The 24354-nt window shown below is 39.4% G+C and overlaps 3 protein-coding genes across 6 annotated transcripts; all 3 read left to right on the top strand.

The window, feature by feature from the left end:
* The first annotated feature begins 9309 nt into the window (after positions 1-9309).
* Positions 9310-17603, top strand: LOC121979249 (WD repeat-containing protein GTS1-like). 3 transcript variants are annotated; one of them, XR_006111345.1, is made up of 10 exons: positions 9310-9498; positions 10447-10654; positions 10934-11029; positions 12067-12141; positions 13343-13453; positions 14175-14266; positions 14561-14645; positions 16755-17137; positions 17234-17369; positions 17465-17603. XR_006111345.1 is itself a non-coding variant. In XM_042531207.1 (8 exons), the coding sequence occupies exons 1-8, from the start codon at positions 9368-9370 to the stop codon at positions 17112-17114; spliced, it is 1158 nt and encodes a 385-aa protein (XP_042387141.1). In that variant the 5' UTR covers positions 9310-9367; the 3' UTR covers positions 17115-17227. The 3 variants fall into 3 exon arrangements, 2 of the variants coding, with proteins under 2 accessions (XP_042387141.1, XP_042387142.1); XM_042531207.1 differs by lacking the exons at positions 17234-17369; positions 17465-17603 and having other exon boundaries at positions 16755-17227; XM_042531208.1 differs by lacking the exons at positions 17234-17369; positions 17465-17603 and having other exon boundaries at positions 16759-16946.
* A 19-nt stretch (positions 17604-17622) lies between these two features.
* Positions 17623-19520, top strand: LOC121979248 (protein PLASTID MOVEMENT IMPAIRED 2-like). Its single transcript, XM_042531206.1, has 2 exons — positions 17623-17820; positions 17895-19520. The coding sequence occupies exons 1-2, from the start codon at positions 17701-17703 to the stop codon at positions 19290-19292; spliced, it is 1518 nt and encodes a 505-aa protein (XP_042387140.1). The 5' UTR covers positions 17623-17700; the 3' UTR covers positions 19293-19520.
* A 437-nt stretch (positions 19521-19957) lies between these two features.
* On the top strand, positions 19958-22255 carry LOC121979247 (lipid phosphate phosphatase 2-like). Of its 2 annotated transcripts, none has more exons than XM_042531203.1 (8): positions 19958-20205; positions 20625-20846; positions 20945-21032; positions 21104-21213; positions 21278-21371; positions 21445-21633; positions 21722-21781; positions 21853-22255. In XM_042531203.1, the coding sequence occupies exons 2-8, from the start codon at positions 20631-20633 to the stop codon at positions 22056-22058; spliced, it is 963 nt and encodes a 320-aa protein (XP_042387137.1). In that variant the 5' UTR covers positions 19958-20205; positions 20625-20630; the 3' UTR covers positions 22059-22255. The 2 variants fall into 2 exon arrangements, with proteins under 2 accessions (XP_042387137.1, XP_042387139.1); XM_042531205.1 differs by lacking the exon at positions 19958-20205 and adding an exon at positions 20212-20536.
* Positions 22256-24354: the final 2099 nt, after the last annotated feature.

The following is a 24354-nucleotide window of genomic DNA, read 5'->3' as shown; positions in this document are numbered from 1 at the left end:
AGTGCCCCTCCAACCCGTCCCAGGGTCAACATGGAGGAGGTAAATCACGGGCGGCTACTAGCCTTTGGAATAGTGACTAACACATAAGGAAGGTATTTACTCGGCTTTGCTGAGATTTGAAATCCAGACTTCATTGTGACAACACCTCATGTGCTAGCCATTAGACCCATCCGAGGGGACAAGAAGATTCATCCTCATGTGGCAAAATGTGATTCGCTCGCCCCCAGCGCCTCCGCCAATCCGACCCTAGGCCAACACGGAGGAGGTAAATCACGAGTGACTACTAGCCATTAGTGCAAATGACCAAGACATGGGGGAGGTTATGCTCGGTCACGTCGAGTTTCAACCCCAAGACCTCATGTGACAACACTCCATGTCTTAATCATCGCACCGCCCCGAGGGGACAAGAAGATTCATCCTCATTGGCAAAAAAAGGTGGAACCGTCACCCTAGCGACCCCCCGGCCCCGGCCCCACAAGATTCCAGAGGGAGTAAATCATGATTAATAATGGGCAGGATAGGTGACTAGGGGTCGAAAAAATTTTTGACGTAGTAGATCAGAAGAAGATTCATCCTCGGAACAATAAGGAAGTGGTTGGTATTTCAATGATTAATCTGTCATTAAAGTTTAAATCTCAGCATGATCGCTGTAAGACTTTTTTTCCCCTTAATGGAGGGATAAATTTAAAAAATTTAATCATTTTGGACGGACAATCGTGAGTGCATCAAAAATGAGTAATAGATATGACTTAGATAAATGGAGAGTAAAAAAAAATAATTATCATTGTAAATTAACAATTATACTGATTTTTTAAAAAAAAAAAATAGATTTCACTTATTTCTAAAATATTGATATTAAAGATTTTTTTAAAGATTCTTATGTTTATAAAAATTAAAGTTAAGTTTAAATAATTTTATATGAGATGTTGGGGTTAATTTATTTTATTTTATTTTAGAAAATAAATGATAAAATAAGATATACCTTTTCTTTTTAGCAAAATCGGTGCTATTTGGCGGTTTTTTTTTTTAGTATAGGGAGTTTATATATAAATTTTAGAGGGAAAGATAAGGCGCATGATAAGTAACTTGGATTTTTTTTTTTTTTTTTATGGAATGATAAATTTTAAAACGTTACCATTCTGAATGGACAATCATAATATTTTTAATTTATTTTGATAATATATATAAAAAAAAAATTATAAGTTGGATTGGTCCCTCTAGGTTTAATCGATTAAAAAAATGAGACTTTGGTGATCTGTAGAATAAATTAACAATTTATTTCCTGTATATATATATTTTTTAATATGTGTGAATAGAAGCTCTATTACGGATTTTAGTCTATAGTTTAAAGATATATTGGTTAACTTATATTGATTCACAAGTATTAAAGACGTGAATTAATATATGGGAAGAGATTTTCTTTCACGTATGGGTGTATAGGAGATGCAAATTTAGGGTCTAGATTGTACTGAACCATGTTGACTCTTGTGCGAGCACGATTTACGCATGTTGAATGTCCGATCGGACGGAGCAAAATTTATCCAAATGGAACAACCAATCTTTTGCTATGCATTAAATTCGAGATTAATGCAGAATCGAAATGGTCGAATGATAATGAATGAAACAGTCGGTGTTTTATTGTTCAGCGAGTAATTGTATTTAATCGACCATTAATGTTGTCGTTGATCTGAGCTCCTATATAAGAAGGAAGATGCGATCACAGGTAGACGACATACAGAAAAGCAACAAAAGTTTTCCACCTATGTTCCTTCCTCCTTTGTCATGTAACTCTTGCTCGGTAGAGTGCCCGTGATAGTAATCGGGTGCCTCTCAGTTCGCCGTGACCACCAGTGGTTTGTGTGATTCATAGTCAGGTGTTGTATCCTGGGAAACAGACAACCCTAGTAAGCCTCGAAGCATAGTCGGAGGTGAAGTGAATATGTTTCAAGGAAATTGCGACTCTTGCAGGCCTCGGACAGCTCACCCGGTCTTTTCGTTAGCCCGGTCGATCCCTTCGCTTGACCGACCTCTCCACTTGCCCGGTCGGTCTCTTCGTCTGCCCACCCGATTTTTCTGACCACTCAGCCTGTCGCTTTGCCCGTACGTCCAGCCTGTCACTTTGCTCGATCGGCCTATCTGCTCGACCGTATTGCCCGGTCAATCTCTCTAGTTAGACGGCTGCTTTGTCCGATCGAACTCTATGCTCTCAATTGCTCGGTTCGATAACACATACCTACTGCTCAGCAGATCTACCTGCTCGATGACTGAGTCCGAATTATCATTCTTCGATATGTAGTAGAAATTATCCTCTATTGACAGACTGAGATTATCTATTTAGGTTATCTCTATTATAAATTGGATTGAATTTAAATTCGGTGTAGTTTTAAATTTTGCTAAGTATTTAAAAATCTCCGCCAACTTATTATTTTTCCCAACAAATTTTTAAATAATGGATTTCACTTATTTCTAAATAAATGATGCTAAATATTTTTTCAAAAAAATAACTTTTATCGTTTAAAAAATTAAAGATTTGAACAAGATTAAATAATTTTATATTGAATCAGTTAAGTCGATGTAAGGGGTTAATTTAATTTTTTTTATTTTAGAACATAAATAATAAAATAAGATATGTTTTTCTTGTTTACAAAATAGATGTTATTTATTTGACCGTTAGGGAGAAGATCATTTTATTATTTTATTGATAAATATAATTAGTGTCATTGATTATTTTTAAAAAGATCGATTTGATCATATATAATTTATTTATCGGTTATTAAAATAAAGTGAAAAGTGTTTCGTAGTAGGTGCTAAGAAGTCCAATATCTTTATTGAAAGAAAATTTTATCATAAATTTATTATAGTTGGGATTATATTTTAAGTAGTTAATTAATCAGATATAAAGTTTGAATTTCTGTTATAAAATACGAGTATTTTTTAATTTATTATGATAATCTATAAATTCTTTTTTACATGGTTGGATTGGTTCTTCTAAATTTAATCGATTAAAAAAATGATCGATACATGTGATAAAAGACGATTTGCTCGCTCCTAGTGTTCCTGTCAATCCATTCATACGTCAACACGGAGGAGGTAAATCACGGGTAGTTACTAGCTATTAATGCAAATGACCAAGATATGGGAAAGATTATGCTCAGTCACGTCGAGTTTCGACCCCAAGACCTTATGTGATAACACTCGATGTCTTAACCATCGCACCGTTCCGAGAGGGAAAAAAAAAAAAAAGGGACAAGTTAATACATGTAACTAGATGATCTGCTGGTAAATTATCAATTTAGACTGATTGTTTTTTAAAAAAAAAATAGATTTCACTTATTTCTAAGATATTGACGCTAAATATTTTATAAATATTTGAATGCCTTTTCTTTTTTGCAAGGTAGATATTATTTGGCTTTTTTATATAAAAAGTAGGGTTTTATACAAAAATTATAGGGTGAAAGCGAGGCAGACTGGATTGAATGGCGACGATGGAGGTGGACACCACCACCCTCGCCCTTTTCCATGCGCCTCCATGTCAGAAATACTATCCAGATCTAACTTTAGTGATGATAATATCTTTCAGATAACTACTGAATACTTTATTTCTCTAGAAATTTCGAACTCCCCTCAGGGCATTCACATTGATCCATTAATGAAATGTTATAATACTTTCATTCGTATTAAAATTAATGTGAAGAGGTATTGTAACTTGTAACACCCATTCACATGCCACCATGTTCATGATCTTGGTCCACCTATGAGTGCCTTTACAGATTTAGTTGGAATGGTTAGTACGTAAAAATTTCTCAGTTGAGAGCATGAGTTCAAATTTTGGGGTAGTCAGGATATAATTTTTTGATTCTTATGTATCTCTTCCTATTGCGCACTAGCTTTTCCAGTTATCATGATTTACCTTCTTCGTGTTGGTCCTGGGACGAGCTGACGGAGGTGCTGGGGCGAACGAATCGCCTTTGCCACTTGGTCAACCCACGAGTGTATTTTTTTTAAAAAATTATTTATTAAAAATATTATAATTTTTAAAATTAAAAATTGAATAAAATGGATAAATAATAAATAAGAGTATTTGTTAATAATAATATTATTATTATTTTAAAAAAATGATAATAATTTGATTTTTATGCATACTATTTTCTAAGGTTTGAGCTTGTATTTTGAATTATTTTATTTATTTACAATTTTTTTTATTTCATTGGAATTGAATTAAAAAATTCAAAAAATTTGTAACAACTAGTTAACAACTATTATTAAAAATAATAATAATATTAAAAAAGAAATATGAGTGAAAAAGATTTATTGTTATAATGAGTATGTGACAATGGACTTCATGTTTTTTGATGAGGTGATGGGTGATTATAATGGAAATAGGTTGTTGATGCTCTTATAAAATATTGTTATAAGAGAAAATTTCCTCGCTAGCCAAGAGATCGAATTCACTGACCGACTTTTCATTTATCTCTTCCCGCGCTCTTGAACAGATTGCATAACCTTCGCCGATCTGCCTTAGTGGTCGTTCTGTGTCTATAGATGCTGCTCAGATAGTACATTTTAAGCTAGGTAGTGGGTCGGCCGCTCGACTGTGTCATGGCCAGCTGTTTGTGCCGCTCGAGGTGGCTGATGCCAACTCTTAGCAAATTTTGTGATCTCCCTGCAGTCTCCGTGGGTGAGTGTCCTTTCACATCGACTCACCTGGATTCATGGAAGATTGCACAAATCTTTGATAATCATGACCGAGCAAGCGACCATGCCTTTTAATTAAAGTTCATTAATGCTCTCCCGTAGTCGACTGCCACATGCCCCCTCTTCTGCAACCGTACGCTTGACGTGTCAGCGGATATTCGCTACTGATATAATGTGCGCCTTTTCAAATTGGACAGTCAGATATCCTCCTAGTTTTTCACAACCCTTGATCAGACGATCGTGGACGAACGACCACGCGATTTATAAGCTCGCCTTTGCCATCGTCTTCTTCTCACCTTGCGTTTTCGTCTTCAATTAGCTTCTGCAACGCCTTTTCTCCACTTCTCGCCAGCAAGCCTCTCCGTAAGCTTCTTTCTTTTCTTTCTCCCTCGTTGATTTCATGCATCTTTTCCTTTTGATTTCTTCATTTCCCATGGCTTGTACTTCTCCACAACCTCCGATACCCATCCCCGAACTCTGGTACACTTCCACCGAGTCCAAGTTCAATGAGATCGAACAAATGCGCTCCACCTATCATTTTCCTTCCAACTATCAACTTGCTATCCCCTCTACTTATGACTGGCCGCACGAACCTTCCACTGGCTTTGTATGTTTTTTTAAAGACCAATTTGTCGCCGACCTTCGCTTCCCTATTCATCCCTTTTTTCTGCAGTTTGCAAATACTTTAGCATTTCCTTGCACCAACTGGTGTCGAACTCCTTCTGCCTTCTGTACGGAGTAGTCATATTGTTTTGCCTAAACGACATCCCCTTGACGCCCCGGATCTTCCAGTATTTATATTACTCCAAGTTGTCTAAGCCAGAGACGTTTATGTTTCAAGCCCGAGTGAGCTTTGTCTTTTTTGACAAGATGTCTACTTCCAATAAATACTAGCGAGAGCACTACTTTTTTGTGCGCTTCCCCACTCGATCGGAATTCCTGACCAGCTGGTAGATGGAGGTGATGATGCCCCCATTGTTGAGCAGATACCGAAAATCGGTCGGACTACCTCCAAGCAGCGACTGTTCTTGCCGGTCAGAAGAACCATATCCACCGGCTGCTACTAGAGAGCTTTTTGTACATCTTCGGCCTAAGTCCGATCCGTACACGACTGTCGTTCAGCCTAGGTACGCTCTTTCTTCTCCTCATAGTTAAATCTAACTGCTTTTTTTTTTTTTTTTTTGCAGCCAGAGTCATGTTTCGAGCATGTCTGGCCGGCAAAAGCAGACTTGTCGACAAGGAGATCAATGCCGCGGGCGTGGCCGAGTTGGAGAGTAGGGGCTTGTAGTTAGTCATGCATTCTGACGACTCGTCCAGCGAGACGGGAGGGACATATGCACCAACTAGCTATGACAATGTGAGCAGGATGGCGACCAACAACGTAGCGGCCACGACTGCTGATCTATCGCCCGAGCAGCCCACCATGCAACTGATCGTGGTTGCTTCAGAGTCAGCAACCTCTGGCGTGTCACTGATACAGCGTAAGAGGCATCGTGGTGAAGGGTCCTCCTGATCTGCGACCTCTGCCCTACAGACTCCCGCTCACATCGGCTCGCGTCCCACATTCGAACAAGGTGAGACGTCGTCACCTGCTCTCCCTGAGTCGACATCTACACCACTCCCCACATCCGTGTCTTCCCACTGGACACCTTCCTTATCCTAGTTGACGTCCAGTACGATCTGTACACCACCAGTCGCCTTTATTTCTCCTCGAGCCATCTTGTCGGCTGCCCAAGTGTCTACCATCTGGCCGCTATCAACGATCCGACCCCCTGGCAAAGTGACTTTGGACCCTTCCGGCTTGAGCGCCCGCTGACACATTACGACGATCCTCCACCTGCCCACCGAAGACTGGAGCCGATCGGAGGACGCCGCACCGTTCTCGCCCAAGCACCAGATGCATATTCAAGGGCCGCTGTCCCAGGTCTGAGCCGATGCAACGGCCCAAGCGGCTATCATCTCCCTCGGTGAGCTCACAGACAGCCACACTCGGCTAACCATGGGGGTATGCATTTTTATCAAACTTTGATTTTGTTACTGCCTCTCGACTTTAACTTTCTTATTGTCATTGTAGTTCTGGGTCGAAAGCCTGGCTGCGTGCTAAAGGCTTACCATCTTGGATCATGAAGTCCAACAATTATGTGGTCCGAGCGGCCAGTCAAAGGCCGATCGAGCTCGTTTGGAACAACTAACTATCGAGTTGGCTCAACTACGTGCCGACCCGCAAAAGAGTTCTGACTTGCTTCAGGTGGAGTGGGATAAGAGTGTCAAGCAAGGGGTGCTTCTCGCACAAATGGGAAAACTGGCCCGTACCTTCGAGTCCAAGATCGACTCGGCCAACAGCAAGAAGCTCTGCGCAATCGAAGATTTAGAGCTGAACAGTAGGAGGCGCGCGACCTAGCCAAGAGCTTGAAGGGGGTTGAGTATGCTCTGAGTGCCGAGCGGGAGAGCCACTCAACGGAACAGGCCGCCGCGCAGAACCAGCTCGCCGCCAAGGATAATGAGTTGTTCGCATTCAGGACTAAGTTGGAGGCCTCCTGATCAATGCTCAAAGTTTATCAAGAGGGGGAGATAGGATGATTCGAGGTCTTCAAATGCGATTACCTCCGATCAAACACCTTCAACGATCAGCTCACCGACCGAGCACTCCACCTCTTCAATCTTGGCATCGACGACACGATCAAGCAATTGAAGAATGACGACTATCTCCCAATCGCGCTGGCCAACAAGGTTATCAACCGGGAGAAGCTGACCAAATCGCTCCTCGACAACATGCTCAATTATTTGGAGTAGTCGCCTGCCGGTCACTTCTTGTACCTCCTTCCCATAGCTTGTAAAAACTATATAAATTTTTTCTAAGTATGAATGCATCGTCGCTCGTTCGGCTTGTTTTGCTTTTATGGAAATTTCTTGAGTATTCCTTCACGCACCACCGTCCGGCGAATCTTTATTTTACTAGACTTTGCGGACTCATGCGTCGCCATTCGACCCCATGAGGGCCATCTGCTTTGTGGCGTCCTTGTGAAAATTCACTAAGTATGATTCCTCAACTCTTCGATCAACAGTTTTACCAATATCTGGGACTCCGTAAGCACGTTTGGCATAAGCCAAACAACCTTATTTTAATGAAGCGTCCTCAACTTGGTTGTTTGTCGATCTATTATATGTATTTTCGAACTCGATTGAGGTGGCTCGGCTTTATTCATCGCCGACTCGGGTTTATATCCACCACTCAACTTTCGTTACTGTAGACTCGGGTTTATAGCCTCCGTTTAGCTGTGGTTACTATAGATTGGGATTTATAGCCGCCGCTCGACTGTTGTTGTCGGAGACTCGGGTTTAAAGTTGTCGCTTGACTTTTGAAGGCATAGTTATAGTCGCCACTCGACTATTGGTGAAGACAAGAGTTTATAGTTGTCACTCAACTGTTGATTTGTGTAGACAAGTGTTTAACGTCGCCGCTCGACGGTTGACAAAGACCAGGGTTTAACATCGTCGCTCGACAGTTGATTTGCATAGACAAGGGTTTAACGTCGCCGCTCGATGGTTGGTGAAGACAAGGGTTTAAAGTCACCGCTTAATTGTTGGTGAATACAAGGGTTTAAAGTTACCGCTCGACTGTTGACGAAGATTAGGGTTTATAGTCGTCGCTCGATTGTTAATTTGTGTAGATAAAGGATTTAACGTCGTCACTTGACGGTTGGTGAAGACAAGGGTTTAAAGTCGCTGCTCTACTATTGGTGAAGACAAGGATTAAAGTTGCCGCTCGATTGTTGATGAAGACTAGGGTTTATAGTCGCCGCTCGACTATTGACGAAGACCGGAGTTTAAAATTGCTGCTCGACTGTTGGTGAAGACAAGGATTTAAAGTCATCGCTCGACTGTTGGTGTAGACTAGGGTTTATAATCTCCGTTCAACTGTTGATGAAAACAAGAGTTTAAAGTCGCCGCTCGACTGTTGGTGAAGACCATGCCTGGTGTCAGCGGTACTTACTCCCAAAAGGATGTTGAGAGATTAACAGTGGTTTGTTGCTGGGCCGAGCGGGTTAGCCGTTCAGCCGGGACTTCGCTACGTCTGTGCTGCGTCCACTCGGCCGGAGGTCCGCTATGCTTGTACCGCGTCCGCTCGGCCGAAACTTCGCTGACTTGTGTTGAGTCCTGTTGACTAGCCGAGCGAGGTAGCCGATCGACCCGAATTTTACATATCTTCTCCTCCTGGAGTCCAACACTCCATTGAGCGTTGGTCATTTGACACCTCCCTGAGTCAAAGGTGGGGTCGGACCGAAACCTCCTCCTCCTCCCGGTCGAGGGCCAAATCGCCCGACCGACCAATGCGATCATCCTCCGCTTGGCCATATGATACCTGAACGTTGACCATCTTGACTCTCACCTCCATCATGGCAACCGACCTCTACCGGGTGGGGCCTCCGTATCACCGCATCAATTGATTTAAATATATTTTAAAAAGATTCTTTTATAAAAATTAAAGATTTGAACTAGTTTAAATAATTTTATATGTGAATAGTTAAGATGTTAGGGTTTTCCTTATTTTATTTTATTTTAGTAAATAAATGATAAAATAAGATATGTCATTTCCTTTTGTTTTTTAATGTAGAATTGTTATGCATACAGGGGGGAAAAGCATCTAAACCCTATCGAGTAGCGGGCGGCGATGGAGGTGGATACCGCCATGGAGTTGGATGCGGAGGCTGCGGCACCCTCGCCTTCCTCCAAACGCCTCTCTATCAGAAACACTATCCAAACTAATTTCGGCGATGATTACATCTTTCAGATAGCTGTCAAGTACCTCCTTTCTCCATTCCCCTACCCTTTTCCCTTTTTTTTGGCCGGCAGGAAATTGTATTCGCGCGCGCTCACACACGCACACCTCTTCCTCCCTCCCTCTTCTGGGGAAGTTTTCAGCAGGATTAAGTATACTTAGCCGCATCGAGTAGGCGATTTCCTCTACAAAATGTAGGCTGCCAGTAAGACGTAGGAAATTTGTCATTTTTTCCTAGTTAGATTATCATAGAGTTTGCTACATTCAGCAAGATTCATTAGTGGCTGAGCCTTTAAGGGGCTTTGCGTCCTATCAGTCTGGCTTTCTTTGTGCAGTTTTACATTGTCATTTGGAACGACTATATGGTGATACTGATGTCTACTGTCAGACAATCGAATTAGTATTTCGGTCTCTTAGCTCGGTTCTGTCCCTGAAAATTGAAGAGAAGGAAACCCAATGGATGGTGAATGACAAAATAATCAGGACCTGTGCACTCCTCGATCTAGTTTAGAGGATGGAGTACATTATAATGTCGAGATACATTTTCCATCAATGCGATTTGGTGTATCAAGTCCGTATTCTTTTGTAATCACACCTCTTGCCTGTTAAGTTAGGTTGGTTGTTTACAGATTTTACCATGTTACTTACTGATTTTGATTATGTAATTCATGGATAATGGTTCTTTTTTAAAGATAGAGGAGAGAAGATTACAGGTCTAATAATAGGTTTATTCCCTTTTTTTCCTTCTATCAACTTGGAAGACCAATACTTTGCTGTTGCGTTGACTTTATGAATAGTTAAGTAAACTCTATGTGATTAAGTAAATGGGAGTTTTCTCTCAACTACATCAGTTTTTGCAATTCATTTCATAGATTTTTATTTAGTTAGGACTTGTTGCTATTTATTTGCATACTCTTTTGATTGTTTATTTATGGATGTCTTTCTGGAATTGATCTTGATTCTATTGCAAGCCAGGAGATCTCAAATTTGGCCTTGTCCTTGTCGTCAAATGCAATCAAATTTTACTCAGCAGTAACTGGCCAATATGTCGGCGAGTGTAGAGGGCACAATGGAACAATTCATGAAATTTCCTTTTCCGTTCCATCCTCACCACAAACAATCTGTTCTTGTTCATCTGATGGCACTGTCAGAGCATGGGATGTCAGGACATTCAAGCAGGTACCATGAGCTCCAGTAATCACTAGCTTTAGATTCTATTTCATTTGTGTCTAAAGTTTAACCTGTTACCTTTGCTTGTGATGTAGTTTTTTTTGCCAATATCAAGGTTTAACATGCCATGTAATTCTCCATCTTCAACATTGCTATTAGATACTAAATCCTTATACATGTTTTGATTTGTTGCTCATGTTGCTGAGAACTTGATAATATTTCTGACAAATTTAGTAACAATTTTCTTCCATAGATCATCTGCTTCTCTAATAAACACTCGTGACATAGGTTTCTTCACTAAGTACTAGTTCCTCTCAAGAATTATTTAGCTTTTGCTTTGGAGGATCAAGCGGCAACCTACTTGCTGGTGGAAGCAATGCTCAGGTACTAATATTCAGCCTATGTTCCTATCTCGAGACTTTAATGTGTAAAAGGAAATCTTGTATCCTCTGAATTAGTTTTGCAGCTTTTGATAGCATGTGCAATTGCTTTATGGTTCTTGATGTCTGAAAGAGCATCAACCTTCTTGTTTGTATTTATGGATTGCGGTGTGCAATGCCTATGGTGTTTATTATTATTGACAAACTGATTCCATTGTGGGATTTTTTTTTTTAAAAAGGGCCAGATGTAGTTGACAAGTTGCAAGAGAAGGCTGATGTCATTTTTTCACAACTTAGATATTTGAAACTAAAAATTTGATAAAAGATTTGTTAACTTGTTATACTTCTATTTTTCCCATGCAAGTGACATGCTGGAAGCCTGGAACACATCATAGTTTAATCCTACACAGAAAGTTATGGACTAATAGAGAGAGTTTTAAACTTAGGAGGATTCTTACTAGTAACGCGAGACTAAGAATTCTTGGCTACTATCTGGCTTTGATAAGTTAATTGATCGATTCTCTATCTATCATGCTTAGTGCAATACTGCAATTTTAACAAAGTGGATGTAATCCTAGACATGGTGAAGTGACTGTAAAGTATTGTTATGGAATGTTGAAGCTATCATTGAGCATCACATGCCATCAATTAGGGATGACCCTTGGCTATAAGTTGGATTTTAGTCATAATGAGGACTTGGAGCCCTTAAGTGAAGGTGCTCGTAACATCCTATTTTAGTCCTATATGAAGAGTTGTGTAATAATAAGCAAGTTAAGAGCTTAGCTGAGCGATCTATCATTGACTTGGGTTTAAGCATTCTGGATTGCTGATTTTGCCTAACAAGTTAATGATCAATTCTCTCTTCTATATTGGTTGTGATACTCTGGATTCATTACAGTTTGTTCTGATGATAAAAGGAATCAGTTTACTTACTTATTTTCTGTCTGATTTTCTTATCATTTTCTCTTCCTCTACTGTTTGTAGTTGTATTTGGGTAAACATTATTTTGCATTGCATAATTTTTATGAAATATTTTTATAGATATACTTTTGGGACTGGAGAAATGGTAATCAAATGGCATGTTTGGAGGAGTCCCATATGGATGATGTCACACAGGTATGCATTTTCTGATTTTCTTTTTACCATAAAGAGATAAAATGGCATCCATAATTTGCTAGAGCTTGTGCATCTCTCTATCTATAAATATCTTATTCAGTTAATAAATTTGCAAGAATAGTCTTGACATTCAAAATGTTGAAATTCTAGTTTCTTTAGTTAAAGGTTAATTAATTCAACGTATTATAAACTATAAGTTTCTTTTTCTTCATATGTATCCCAATGCTTCATTTGCGTGTGATTATAAAAAGGGCAGCTTGGTGCACCAATGCGGAATCTCGGGAAAGGGTCTATTGCATGCAACCTTGCTTTGCTTTGCAAGAGGTTGTATCCGAGATTCGAACCTGTAGGTCACACGGTAGCAACTTTACCATTGTGCTAAGGCTCCCAAAACAATAATTTGCTTGCAATTATACCTAAACTATTTCAGCAAGGCATCTTCACTTTCTATTTGTGAAACAATCCTATAAAATTTTATCTGTTAAAAATCATTTTCCACCCTAAATAAGATGGTATCATTGAGAATAATGAATATTTTTTTTTGTAAATTATTTTCTCCATCATGTCAGGTGAATTACAATAAAAATTAAAATTTAAACAAGTTTAGGAATTTATTTGTATGTAAATTAAAGTTTTAAATGGACTTTTAGATAAGTTGAGCTTTTAGTATATTTTTAATTTGCTAACCTTTTAGTGAAATATAGGCAACTTTTTCTATGGCTTCCATGGTTAGGAGTTAGGACTAGGTTAGAAGAGATTATAGACAACTTTTGGATAGTATAAATCATTGAAATCATTACTCAATAATAAACAAAATTTGAATTACCTCAATTTTACCCAAGACATGGCATTACATAAAGTTGGAAAGTTGGGATTTTTAGTTTTTTTTATTCTTAACATTTTCATTGTTGGAGTATATGTTTTGGTGCCTTACCTATGCATTGGTCATCTATAACTTTCAACAGTCTTTGGACATTCTAGCCTTGTGACATAGTCCTACTCATTAACATCCTTTAGATGATTGGCTAAACGTGTCCAAATGTGGCTTGGCCTGATTATTATTAATCATGCTGCCAAGAATGATGGCCTCTTTTGCTATAGTTTAGTTGTCATTGCCATTGCTACTGTTATTCGTGTATGCACTTCTTGCTGAATTTGCAACTGAGATATTGTATTTCTGTGCATTTTCCTTTTGAACTAGGTAAGGTTTGTTCCCCATCTGCAAAATCAGCTAATCTCTTCTTCAGTTGATGGGTTGATGTGTCTCTTTGACGCGAGTGGACCTATTAATGACGATGACCATCTGGATCAAGTAAGATGTGTCATTGTGCTTAGTGATTATGCGGGTTTTAGTTTCTCTGTGCTAATGTACTATCAACTTAAACTTTTTATACGGAATGCTTATTGTGTTACTTTATTATTTTGATTTGTATTTTCTATTGTGTTGTGGAGGTCAAGTTGGATTTGGTCAGTGCATTATCAGTTTGAGTTTATGTGAAACATTGAATTGTTATGCACATTGTTACTGCAAAATGAATTGGACATTGAGCTCAGCATTATAGAGAGTAGAGTAAATGAGAATAATTACTATTGCCTCCAGTTCCCATAGCCCCTACTGAATTTGCTTTTATTTCTCCACAGCATTTTCATAGAACGACTAGTAAAATGCTTTCCTGATTCTCAAGTTCTCACTGTTAATATTCATTAAATTCTTATCTTAGACTGTTGTTTGGTTTAGCCTCTCAAATTTGAAGTCTCTATTAAGCTCAATTTTGTCAGAATAGATCTTACAGCAGCTTCTTTACTTCACATTATTAGATTTTATTACAAATTCTGTTAGCATGTTGATGAATCTGGAGAGAATCTCTCCGCGGGATAAGTCAGAGAGCTGATAATTTGCAAGATGCAGATGACCATGAGCTCCTATCTCATGGTGTCAGAGGCATGAGCTTGCAATGTATTAAGCCTCAAAAGATGACAATTTGCACATGTAGGTTATTTTTTTAAAAATAGTTTTATCTTTATTGCTGTAGGTGATGAATGTGGAAACTTCAATTGCAAAAATAGGATTCTTTGGAACCATGAATCAGAAGCTTTGGTGTATGACACATCTAGAGACATTGAGGTAATTTTTGTTAGTGACATTGATTTCTTTTATATTAGTCGAATGCTCCTTGTCTGAGTAATTTCTGTAGATATCATATTACGTAGCTTCAATTTTTTTGTAATTTGATGATGCTATATTGATTTAATTTTAATTTTTTGTTGTCATTTTCCTATTTAAATTTATATATTAATTTAATATTTTTCTTCTACAATATTTTCCTTTTCACTCAAAGATGATCTATCTTCCTAATCTTATTATAATTGTGTTGTTTTATATTTATGTCTCAAGTAGTTTGTTATTCTATGCCTGCAGCATTTGGGATTGGAGAAATGCAAGAAGAGAAGTGAATTTTGAAGATGCTCGTTCGCTCGCTTCCAATAAGTGGAATCTCGATGATGTATGTTTTTTGACTGTTTCTTTTGATCAACAACTATAGTACTGTAAGCTTTAGTCTTGGACTATAATTACCATCACTCTTTGCGCTTGCATCTTCGTCTGTGCATAAAGCCATCTGCTTTATGCAATACTTTATACCATTTTTGGTGGCATTTTGTGCATTGACAAATAATGCTGCAACATAATTTGTATTATGGTATAGATGGATTATCACAGTAACATTGGTAACCATGCATTGTCATGTTTGGCATGTGCTATGACATTTAAAATTAATGAGTTTTGCAATACTATTTTTTTATGATAAAAAAACTGGGTATATGCATTTAATTCTTCTTAGTATATAGGGTAATGAATATTTTCAATTGCAAAATTATGAGGGAACAAAATTATACCATAGACCACCTTATTGGAATATTGCTTTAGTTGATTTCCACCTTGTTTTAGTCAGAAAATCACTGAGATTTTCCATGAACTTCAGGCAGTTCTCTGACTTTCCATGTGTTCAGGGCCAGAGAACTGTTTGAAGAAATTGTTTGGTATCATTTAGGGCTGTAAACAAGCCAAGCCAAGCTTTGAGGTGTTCAAGTTTGTTTTGATAAGGTAAGGGTGTCAATTCGGGTGGGTTGGGTCGGATTGGGTCGGGTTGAATTTTTTTTAACCCAACCCGAACCCGACCCGAACTCGAATTCAACCCGAAACCCCTAAACCCGAACCCGACTCGGATAATCCGAAAATCCGATTCAAAATGACTTTTTGGGGCTATTTTCCCTATAATTCTTCACTTTTATCTCAATATTTCATCATTATCATACTAACATTGATATTAATATACATAAAAATATTTTAATTTTCAAAATAAAATTCGATTTAACCCCAAAAAACTCCCACTAAACCCTATATTTGGGTCAACCTGGGTCAACTTGAACCCGACCCAACCCAACGCAACCCAACCCAAAAATTTTTAATCCGAAAACCCTCCAACCCGAACCTGACTCGAACCCGAAAATGCCCAACCCGAACCTGATTTTTTTCGGGTCGATTCGGGTTAGGTTGTCGGGTCGGGTTCATTTTTGATACCCTTATGATAAGGTAATCGAGCCGAGCCTAATGAACCAAGCCTTTGAAATGATTGTTCAAGCTTGACTTGGTTTATTTTTTATAAGCTTGAGCTTGGTTCAAGCCTGGCTTGAGATTTATTCATTTAATTGTTATCGATCTCTCAATTCAAGTTTGGCTTGAACTTGTCCTCTCGGATGAGTCTAGTGGCTAACGCATGAGGTGTTGCCACCATGAGGTCTGGGGTTCGAATCTTGGCAAAACCGAGGTAAATGCCTCCCTTATGTGCTAGTCACTATTCCAAAGGCTAGTAGCCGCCCGTGATTTACCTCCTCCGTGTTGGCCCTGGGACGGGTTGGCTGGGGCGTTGGGGCGAGCGTATTAGCCTTTTGCCACCAAGTTTGGCTTGAATTTGGTTTATTTAGATGTTATCGTACTCTTAATTCAAATTTGTTTGATTATTTGAAACTTTTGTTTGTTTGATTGATTATTGATAATTCAAATTTATTTGTTCATTTTAGATGGGTTTTTTGTTTATTTAGCATATTGATAAGGGTTTTCTTAATGAATATGGTTCACGAATATTATTTATGAACGTTGTTCACGAACATTAACAAGCTGAACACATGCATTCAAACTTGTTTGTTTAGTTTAATGAGTTGTTCAAGCTGGTTTATTTAATTAATTTTGTGTGAGCGAATATAAACAAGCTCTTATTAAGCTGAACACCTAGCTTGTTCACGAACGTTCAGTTCATCACCACCCTATATGAACAAATGTTCAGTTCATCACCGCCCTATTGGTATGCAATAATATTGCCAAAAGAATTGGATTAATGGGTTAGGATGTGGGGACTTCATGAGGGTATATGATAAAAGTGTTTCAAGAGGGATATATCATATATATTTGAGGCAGCTGTTCCTGTATAACGTATGTAGCCCTGAAAAATAACTGTTCTTTTTTTTTTTCCCGTGTTCACATCACTTGCATCTTTTTGATCATTTGTAAGAATATTTCTTTGGAGATACTATAATCTATCATTTCCTTTTGGCAGATAGATTATTTCGTTGATTGCCATTACTCTGAAATTGATGATCGGCTATGGGTGATTGGTGGCACGGGCTCAGGGACTCTTGGGTACTTCCCCATCCACAATGATCATGTTGGAACAATTGGGGTTGCAGAAGCTATTCTTGAGGGTGGACATGCTGGAGTTGTCAGAACTGTCTTGCCTGCTTCAGGAACTCAACGCTCCATTTCGAAAAATAACATTTTCTGTTGGACTGGAGGTGAAGATGGTCGCTTGTGTTGTTGGTTATCAGACGAGCCATCGGGATCCAACAGTTCATGGATTTCAAAATCTCTTGTCATGAGATCACACAAGGACCGCAGCATGCGACATCATCCATATTGAAGGATTTATATTCAAAGTTTGTTGTATGTTTTTCTCATTCCCAGACGTGTAGAAACTTATCTGAAAATGTATATTAAGTAGCGTCATTTTTATTTTATATTGCTGCTTTTATCTTGAAGATGTTGTGATTGGCAACTACTTGTCCCTCATAAATCCGTCATTTGCTGATTATTTGTGTACTAAATCAACCATACAACATATTCCGGGGACACTATTTTACACGAGTATCAGGTGCCGTTTCATTTTGGCAAACATGTAAGTTAATACATCAGAATTACTTCTGACTGCATTATTTTTAACCTTTTAGGGGTTAATCTAATACTCATTTATTTTGTCTTATATTTTTGCAGAGATGAGGACCAGATGTGTGATATAATTTTGTCTTCTTCTGATTTAAGGATTAATCAGAATGAAGCTTGTGAGCACCGCACAGAGAAGATAGCGTTTCGGACATTGTCAGCCAAACAAAACCTTTGCACTACACACACAAGTCGGACAAAATTTGAATGGTTTCCCTAACTTTCCGTTCCATGCATAGGTTAAGTTACCATTTTTTTATCTTAATCCTGCAGACTTTGGGTTTTGAATGGCTGCAAGGCAATCCCAGAGCTCACAAGGTATTCGATTGGTGGAGTATAGTGACAAACTTCAAGTTGGTGAAAAAGCAGAGAAGCAACACAAGAGCCAGCTTCTTCCTCCTCAAGAGGTACACTCATCAAACTTTATTCACGTCGATCCATTTTGATTAATCTGTGCTCAGGAAGCAAATTCACAACACAGGAACTCGTCATGACGAAACATGAATTGAGCAGGCTAAAGCTCGAGATGTCCTCCGCCAAGAAAGCTAAAGCCAATGCTGAGAAGGAAGCCGAAGCCTTGAGTTCAAGAGCCGTGCAGCTTTTGGAGTCCGTAGAGCAGCTAAGGAGGCAGATTGAGGCCTCGGATGAAGAGCACATGCTAGTTGTGCTTGCCAGGATTGAGGCTGAGCGGGAGCATGATGAAATCGAGTCGCAAAGAGCTGCTGTGGCCGATAAGTTTGCCCAGAGAATTGCGACTGTTAAATCGACAATCAAAGATCTTAATCGAGAGGTACGGCAGCAGCAGGAACTCGAATCTGAACTCGCCGTCACTAATTTGACAATCTCTGCTCTGCAAACAGAGTTAGGTTCGATTCGGACGCCCAAATTGCAGGAAGAAACAGAGCTCTCGGCGGCAAAACAAGAGTTGGCGTTGATCAAGGAAGAGAGCTTTCACTTCATGAACGCGATGGATTTGACTCGAAAGGAGATGGTTCAGATCAACGCAGAAACTAATCTGCTCAAGGAACTAGAGCAGAGAGCTGAATCCAAGGTCGTGCGACTCAACTCTGAGCTTCTGAAAGCCAAGACAAAGTTTGAAGTTTTGATGGCGGGTCATGAGAGGATGAACACATCCTCTTCCAGTTTGTCAGCTGAGATACAGAGACTTCGAGCTGAAACAGAGGCCGCGGAGAAAGAACGAGAAGGAATCCGCAAAGAAAACAATGGAATCAGAGGACAAATGCATAAGATCGAGTCAGAAATCGAGGAAAAGTCGCTGGCTTCGGTGCGAACGCTATGCACGGCTAAAGCGTCGGAGGCCACGGCGCTCAAGAAGCTGAAGAATGTGGTCGAGAGAGCCGTCAAGACTAGAGCTTTCTTGCTCCAATTCGGATTGACGATAAGCATTTCGAGGAGCGAGCACGAGTACCTGGTGCGGAGGGGCAGGGCAGCTCGAGTGGTGGCGGAGAAGAAGGTGGCGGCCGCGGTGGCGTGGGTTGCGGCGGTCGTGGAAAGGGGGAGGGCGGCAGCAGCTGAGGCTGAGCTGGTGGAGAGGAAGAACATGGAGCTCAAAGACGCGGAAGCACGAAAGATTCACAAGGAAATGAACGCGGTAACTGAACAAGAACAAGAACTACATGGTTCGGAAGAGGAGGACGAAATCAAAGAAGATAGCGATGAGCCGGAAATCCCTAAAAAATTAAAGCTAAATAAATCAAGATCATGCACCAAATTGAGGAGGATTCCGTCGTCACCTGCAGCTTGGCATGTTCGTTCTCCGCTGGTTGTGATCAAGAAGAAGAGGAAGAAGGCGATGCCTAAGCTGATTACGTTGCTTAAAGACAGGCGAGGCGGCTGTGGCGCGAAGGAGATGAATTGATGTTCGAAGTCAAAAACAGTGTTCGAGCTTGATCAGCTAATTTCAGGGCTGGACTGGATCATCCTGTGCCAAGTCTGTAGGACTTATTTTTTAATAAAAAAAAATAAAAAACATATAAAGATATATATATTTTTTAATTTTAAATTTATACGTCCTGCTCAAGTCTCAAATTATTGTCGCAGACAGGTCATGTTTTGGCCAGTTATTGACTGATAAATAATAAAATCAAAGTTAGATGCCAAGATTAGGACGCCAAGTCGCCAACTATGAACTATTTATTTATTTATTTGAAAACCTGGTCCATATGTTAGCTCATATTGATTGAGGCCTTGTTTACTTCATAAAAATTGTTTTTAAAAAATATTTTGAAAATTTCAATATTTAATATAATAAAAAAAACCATGGATACAAATACAAATATATACTTTTATAACTTAGGAGATTCTTTGGATGAATTTAAAATTTTAAGGTAATTTGCGAAAGGTTATCCTATTTATCAGAAAGTTAAGTAAGTTCTCATTTCTAAATACGAAATTAAGATCAATCAAATTTACGCCGTCGAATTGGATGAATACCACTTAGACACGTGTGCCTTAGGATCTAATGGTTGACCAAGGCCATCACCTCCCCATGTAGTTGCCTTCCCGGTTCAGCGCATCTGATTTCAGCTTCATTTTGTACCAGTAAAAAAAGAGGCGCTGAAATAGAAGAAGACAACGCGTCTTCCTCTTCGATCTGTTCCTTAGCTCAAATCTTGGAAGCAACATAAATAATCTCGCACCGTGTCTGCTCACCAACTCGGAAACTCCTCCTCAAGGAGTAGAAACTTCTCCTCCTTGAGACTTTCTTGGTTCTGTGATAATTAAGTTGGTTGCAGAGGCGAACAAGTTCTCTTTGACACCCGAGAAGAGCAGTGAGAAGCTTTCTTTTTGTTAAATTTTTTACTTCTATTGGCTTTCTTAGAATCCCCTCTGATGTTTTTCTGATCCTTCTTAGAATTGTAGTTCAAGTGTTGTGTCGTCTCGTTTAGTTTCAAAGGAAAACAATCATATACCTTCTTAGGCTTCTCTTTGTTTTGTTCCTCTTTCGTGTTTGTTTTCTTGTAATTTTAATTTCTCGATCCTACTTCAGCTGTCGAGTTCTTCAGTAATTTCTCATCTTACAAATAAAGGTTTTATCCTTTCAAATTTGATCCAGGGAATCCTTTCTTTCACAAGAGAAAGGTTTATTTTACAGAATCGATTGTATGTTTTCTCATTTCAGAATCTTGTTTGTGCATGTTTCTTTACAGTTTGTCGATATTGAAAAGTTCTTTTTCTCCACCACAATCAGGTTAAAATGCCAGATATTCAGTTAGGAGGTCAATCATTGAGATCCCATGGGGCTAAACTTGCAAGGTTCCACATGCATGACTGGGTCATCCTCATCCTCCTCGCGATAGTAGATGGATGTCTAAATCTCATCGAACCTTTCCATCGGTTTGTGGCACAAGACATGATGACAGATTTTATGTACCCATTGAAGAAGAACACAGTGCCGTTTTGGGCCGTTCCTGTGCGACGCGTCTAGTTTCTTTCAACTGGTTAAAAGTGTCTGTCGGCTTTGTTCATTGCGTAACACTATCTTCTTCTTCTTCTTCTTCTTCCTGGCAGATACTCGCAGTTCTGTTACCTTTCTCAATTATTCTAGCAATCTACTTCAGAAGGAGGAATGCTTTTGATCTGCACAATGCCATATTAGGTGCGTTTCTTCTCCTCTGCTTCAAGGTTCATTTACCTCTTTCACTCTGCGCTGACGCACGACACGATCAGGATTGCTTTTCTCGGTGCTCATAACCGGAGTTATAACTGATGCGATCAAGGACGCTGTTGGTCGACCGAGGCCAGACTTCTACTGGCGTTGCTTTCCCGATGGGGTTCCTGTGAGTCCTAGTCAATATATTCGAGACCGATGAATCACCATAACAAATCGATCTTCTCCTGCAGAACTATGAACCCAACACCACTCGGGCAATATGCCATGGCGAGAAAAGTGTCATCAGAGAAGGGCACAAGAGTTTTCCGAGCGGGCACTCCTCGTGTAAGCTATGCCCGAACACTCGAATTATCAAAAAAATAAGATCTTTTATCAGTGTAGCATCTTCTTCTTGCAGGGTCTTTCGCGGGTCTCGGTTTCCTATCATGGTACCTAGCGGGAAAGCTTAAGGCTTTTGATGGCAGAGGCCATGTTGCGAAGCTGTGCATTGTTTTTCTTCCTCTGCTCGCCGCAGCACTCGTGGCGATTTCCAGAGTGGATGACTATTGGCATCATTGGCAAGACGTATTTACAGGAGGTTTCCTAGGTTTGTTTCAGAACCAAATTGGTCGCTGAGAGCCTCAATTGCCAAAGTTCTGTGTGACTTTCTTTTAACTGTTTACACTTTTGTGCAGGATTGGTGGTGGCTTCATTTTGTTACCTGCAATTTTTCCCTCCCCCGTACGACCTACAAGGTACTGCTGGTCAGTTTCTTTCCTAGTTCGTTCAGGTGGAGTGATGATTCAGGCTTAATGTGGCTGTGCAGGTTGGTTGCCCCATGCGTACTTGCAGGCAGTGTCTGATGCCAGGGACAATGTGCCATTGCAGCCATTTGCTGCAAGCTCCTTGCGCACGAGGCCTTCGGAGGTTGAAAGTGTAGCTGTTGCATCTGGACATCAGGATGGGAGATATGCGAGAAACACAAGCACAATTCTCGACTCCATGGAAGCTGGGAGGAGAAATGGACCCTGAATCTGGATGTAGAATGGATTTTGAAGTCTGAAGATTAGGTAGCTTGTTCTTAGCCGTCAATCATGCTTGCTTGTGGAATATTTTGTTCTATCATTCGTTTTCTTGCTTTTTGCTAATAGTAGTTTAGTCTGAACAATGAGCACTGTATTTAACAGAATTGCTATACTATTAGAAATGATGCATTTCCAACGTTGACAGCGATGGCAGTGGACAGCAATTAAGACAATGAAATTCAATCAAAGGATATATACTGGAAAGCAAAAGAACTTTTCATTGTTTTCTAAATTACTAGTTAAATAATCCGTGGAACAGCTCGTTTCCACTTGTATATCAATGTTCAAGGTGTTGAATTTTGTTTTTAAATTTAAAATATTTTTTATAGTGTTTTTAGTTCTACATTGCTAAGTGGAGAAGTTTGAAAGGGCTTATATAGGAAGCCCTTCCATCCTTGCTTAGCAATGATAAGAGGACCTACACACATGCGCGGGCCAAACCCAAATCGAGTGGATTTGGGGGGTTCGAGCCGGAAATCCATAAACCGGGCGTCACAAGCAACTATTCTAGCTAGGTTGTGGGAGACCTCTCCTTGGAATGAATCCCCTACCCATACATGATTTTGGCGCGCTCCCTGGGCTTAGGTCCGCGGTTCATCCCCCCGTCCCAATTCATGAGGGTTCTTTGGCAAGCTCTCCGAGTTTAGGTCTCCAGTTCATAACTTAGCCCATAATAAGATTTGGCAAACTCCTCAGGCTTAGGTCCCGGTTCATAACTTAGCTAATAATAAGATTTGGCAAGCTCCCCAGGTTTAGGTCTCCGGTTCATAACTTAGCCAATAATAAGATTTAGCAAGCTCTCCAGGCTTAAGTCCCCGGTTCATAACTTAACCCATAATAAGATTTGGTACACTTCCCGGGCTTAGGTCCCCGGTTACAATTAATCACTTCATTCCATAACCATAGACATAAGCATAAACACAATCATAATCATGATCACTACATAGGCATGAATATAAGCATGTACATAAACCTAAATATAACCCTTGCATAGGCATGCACTCAAACATATATATATAAGCATGATAACTATATAAGTATGAAATGCAATGATTAACAGGTGCATCACTATAAGCGGGTTCATTTCATGAGCATTCAAGGTTATCAAAATGAGAAGCAAAAAATAACAACATGAACTAACATAACCTAGAGATCCGAAATCTAGATGTAGCCATTAAAGTTCACTAAATTGCCATGATGTGAGGAGCAAGAGTAACTCAAACATTCATACTAAATTCCGAAGATTACAAGTTCTAGGGGCCAGTATGGTATTGACTTCCAAATAACAAAAGAGCATAGGAATCTATAAAATCCTAACCTTACAAATCTAAAGAAGCTAACATGGTATCATTTCCTCAACACATACATACAAACCAAAACTAAAACTCATTTAGGGTGCCTAAACATACTTGAACATGAGGAACTAAACAAATTCCAAAATCTCACATTTACCTATGTGGTTGTCATGCTAAGAAACATAAGAACATGAGCACCACTAAGCCCAATCTGAAACTTACCCTAACTAGAATCCAAAATCTACATAGACTTCATGATGTTATCATGATGAGTAGCAAGAAGGAAACATAAGCCTACCTAAATTACAAATTCGAAAATACATGTAGCATGTAAAGTTACCATAATGACAAGAAAGAAGAAAACATAAGCTTACCTAAACTAGAAATCCGAAAATACATGTAGCATGTAAAGTTACCATGATGACAAGCAAGAAGAAAACATAAGCTTACCTAAACTAGAAATCCGTAAGTATCCTAGAGCTCATAAGGTTACAAGCATACTAAACTAAAATTCTTGAAACCATATAATTCGGCTACTAAACTACCATGATGTGAAGCAAGAATAACACAAACATACCAAACTAAATTTCCGTAATTATGCGAATAACCTACTAAATTACCATAATGTGAAGCAAGAATGAACACAACCATTCTAAACAACAAGAAATTGTTACCATAATGGGATCGCTGAGATCTGACATAGAAATCAATTGAGAGTATGCCTAATTGATCGGAAGCCCTAGATCGTCAAGTATAAAGGTGACACAGTGAGGTTCGAACTCAACATAACTTACAATGCTTACACACATCTCTTCCGCCAGTTCTTGAAGCATCTTGGGGACAAGTGTTGCTGCACTTCCAAGAGTCAAGAGACATCCACAAGTAACAAGAGATCAAGTAAGAAGAGGTTTTGTGTATTTTTACATTTACTTCTTGTTTAGAGTTGTT

This window comes from Zingiber officinale, chromosome 5A (genome assembly GCF_018446385.1).
Source record: "Zingiber officinale cultivar Zhangliang chromosome 5A, Zo_v1.1, whole genome shotgun sequence".
NCBI lineage: Eukaryota > Viridiplantae > Streptophyta > Magnoliopsida > Zingiberales > Zingiberaceae > Zingiber > Zingiber officinale.
This window is presented reverse-complemented; position numbering and strand designations above follow the sequence as displayed.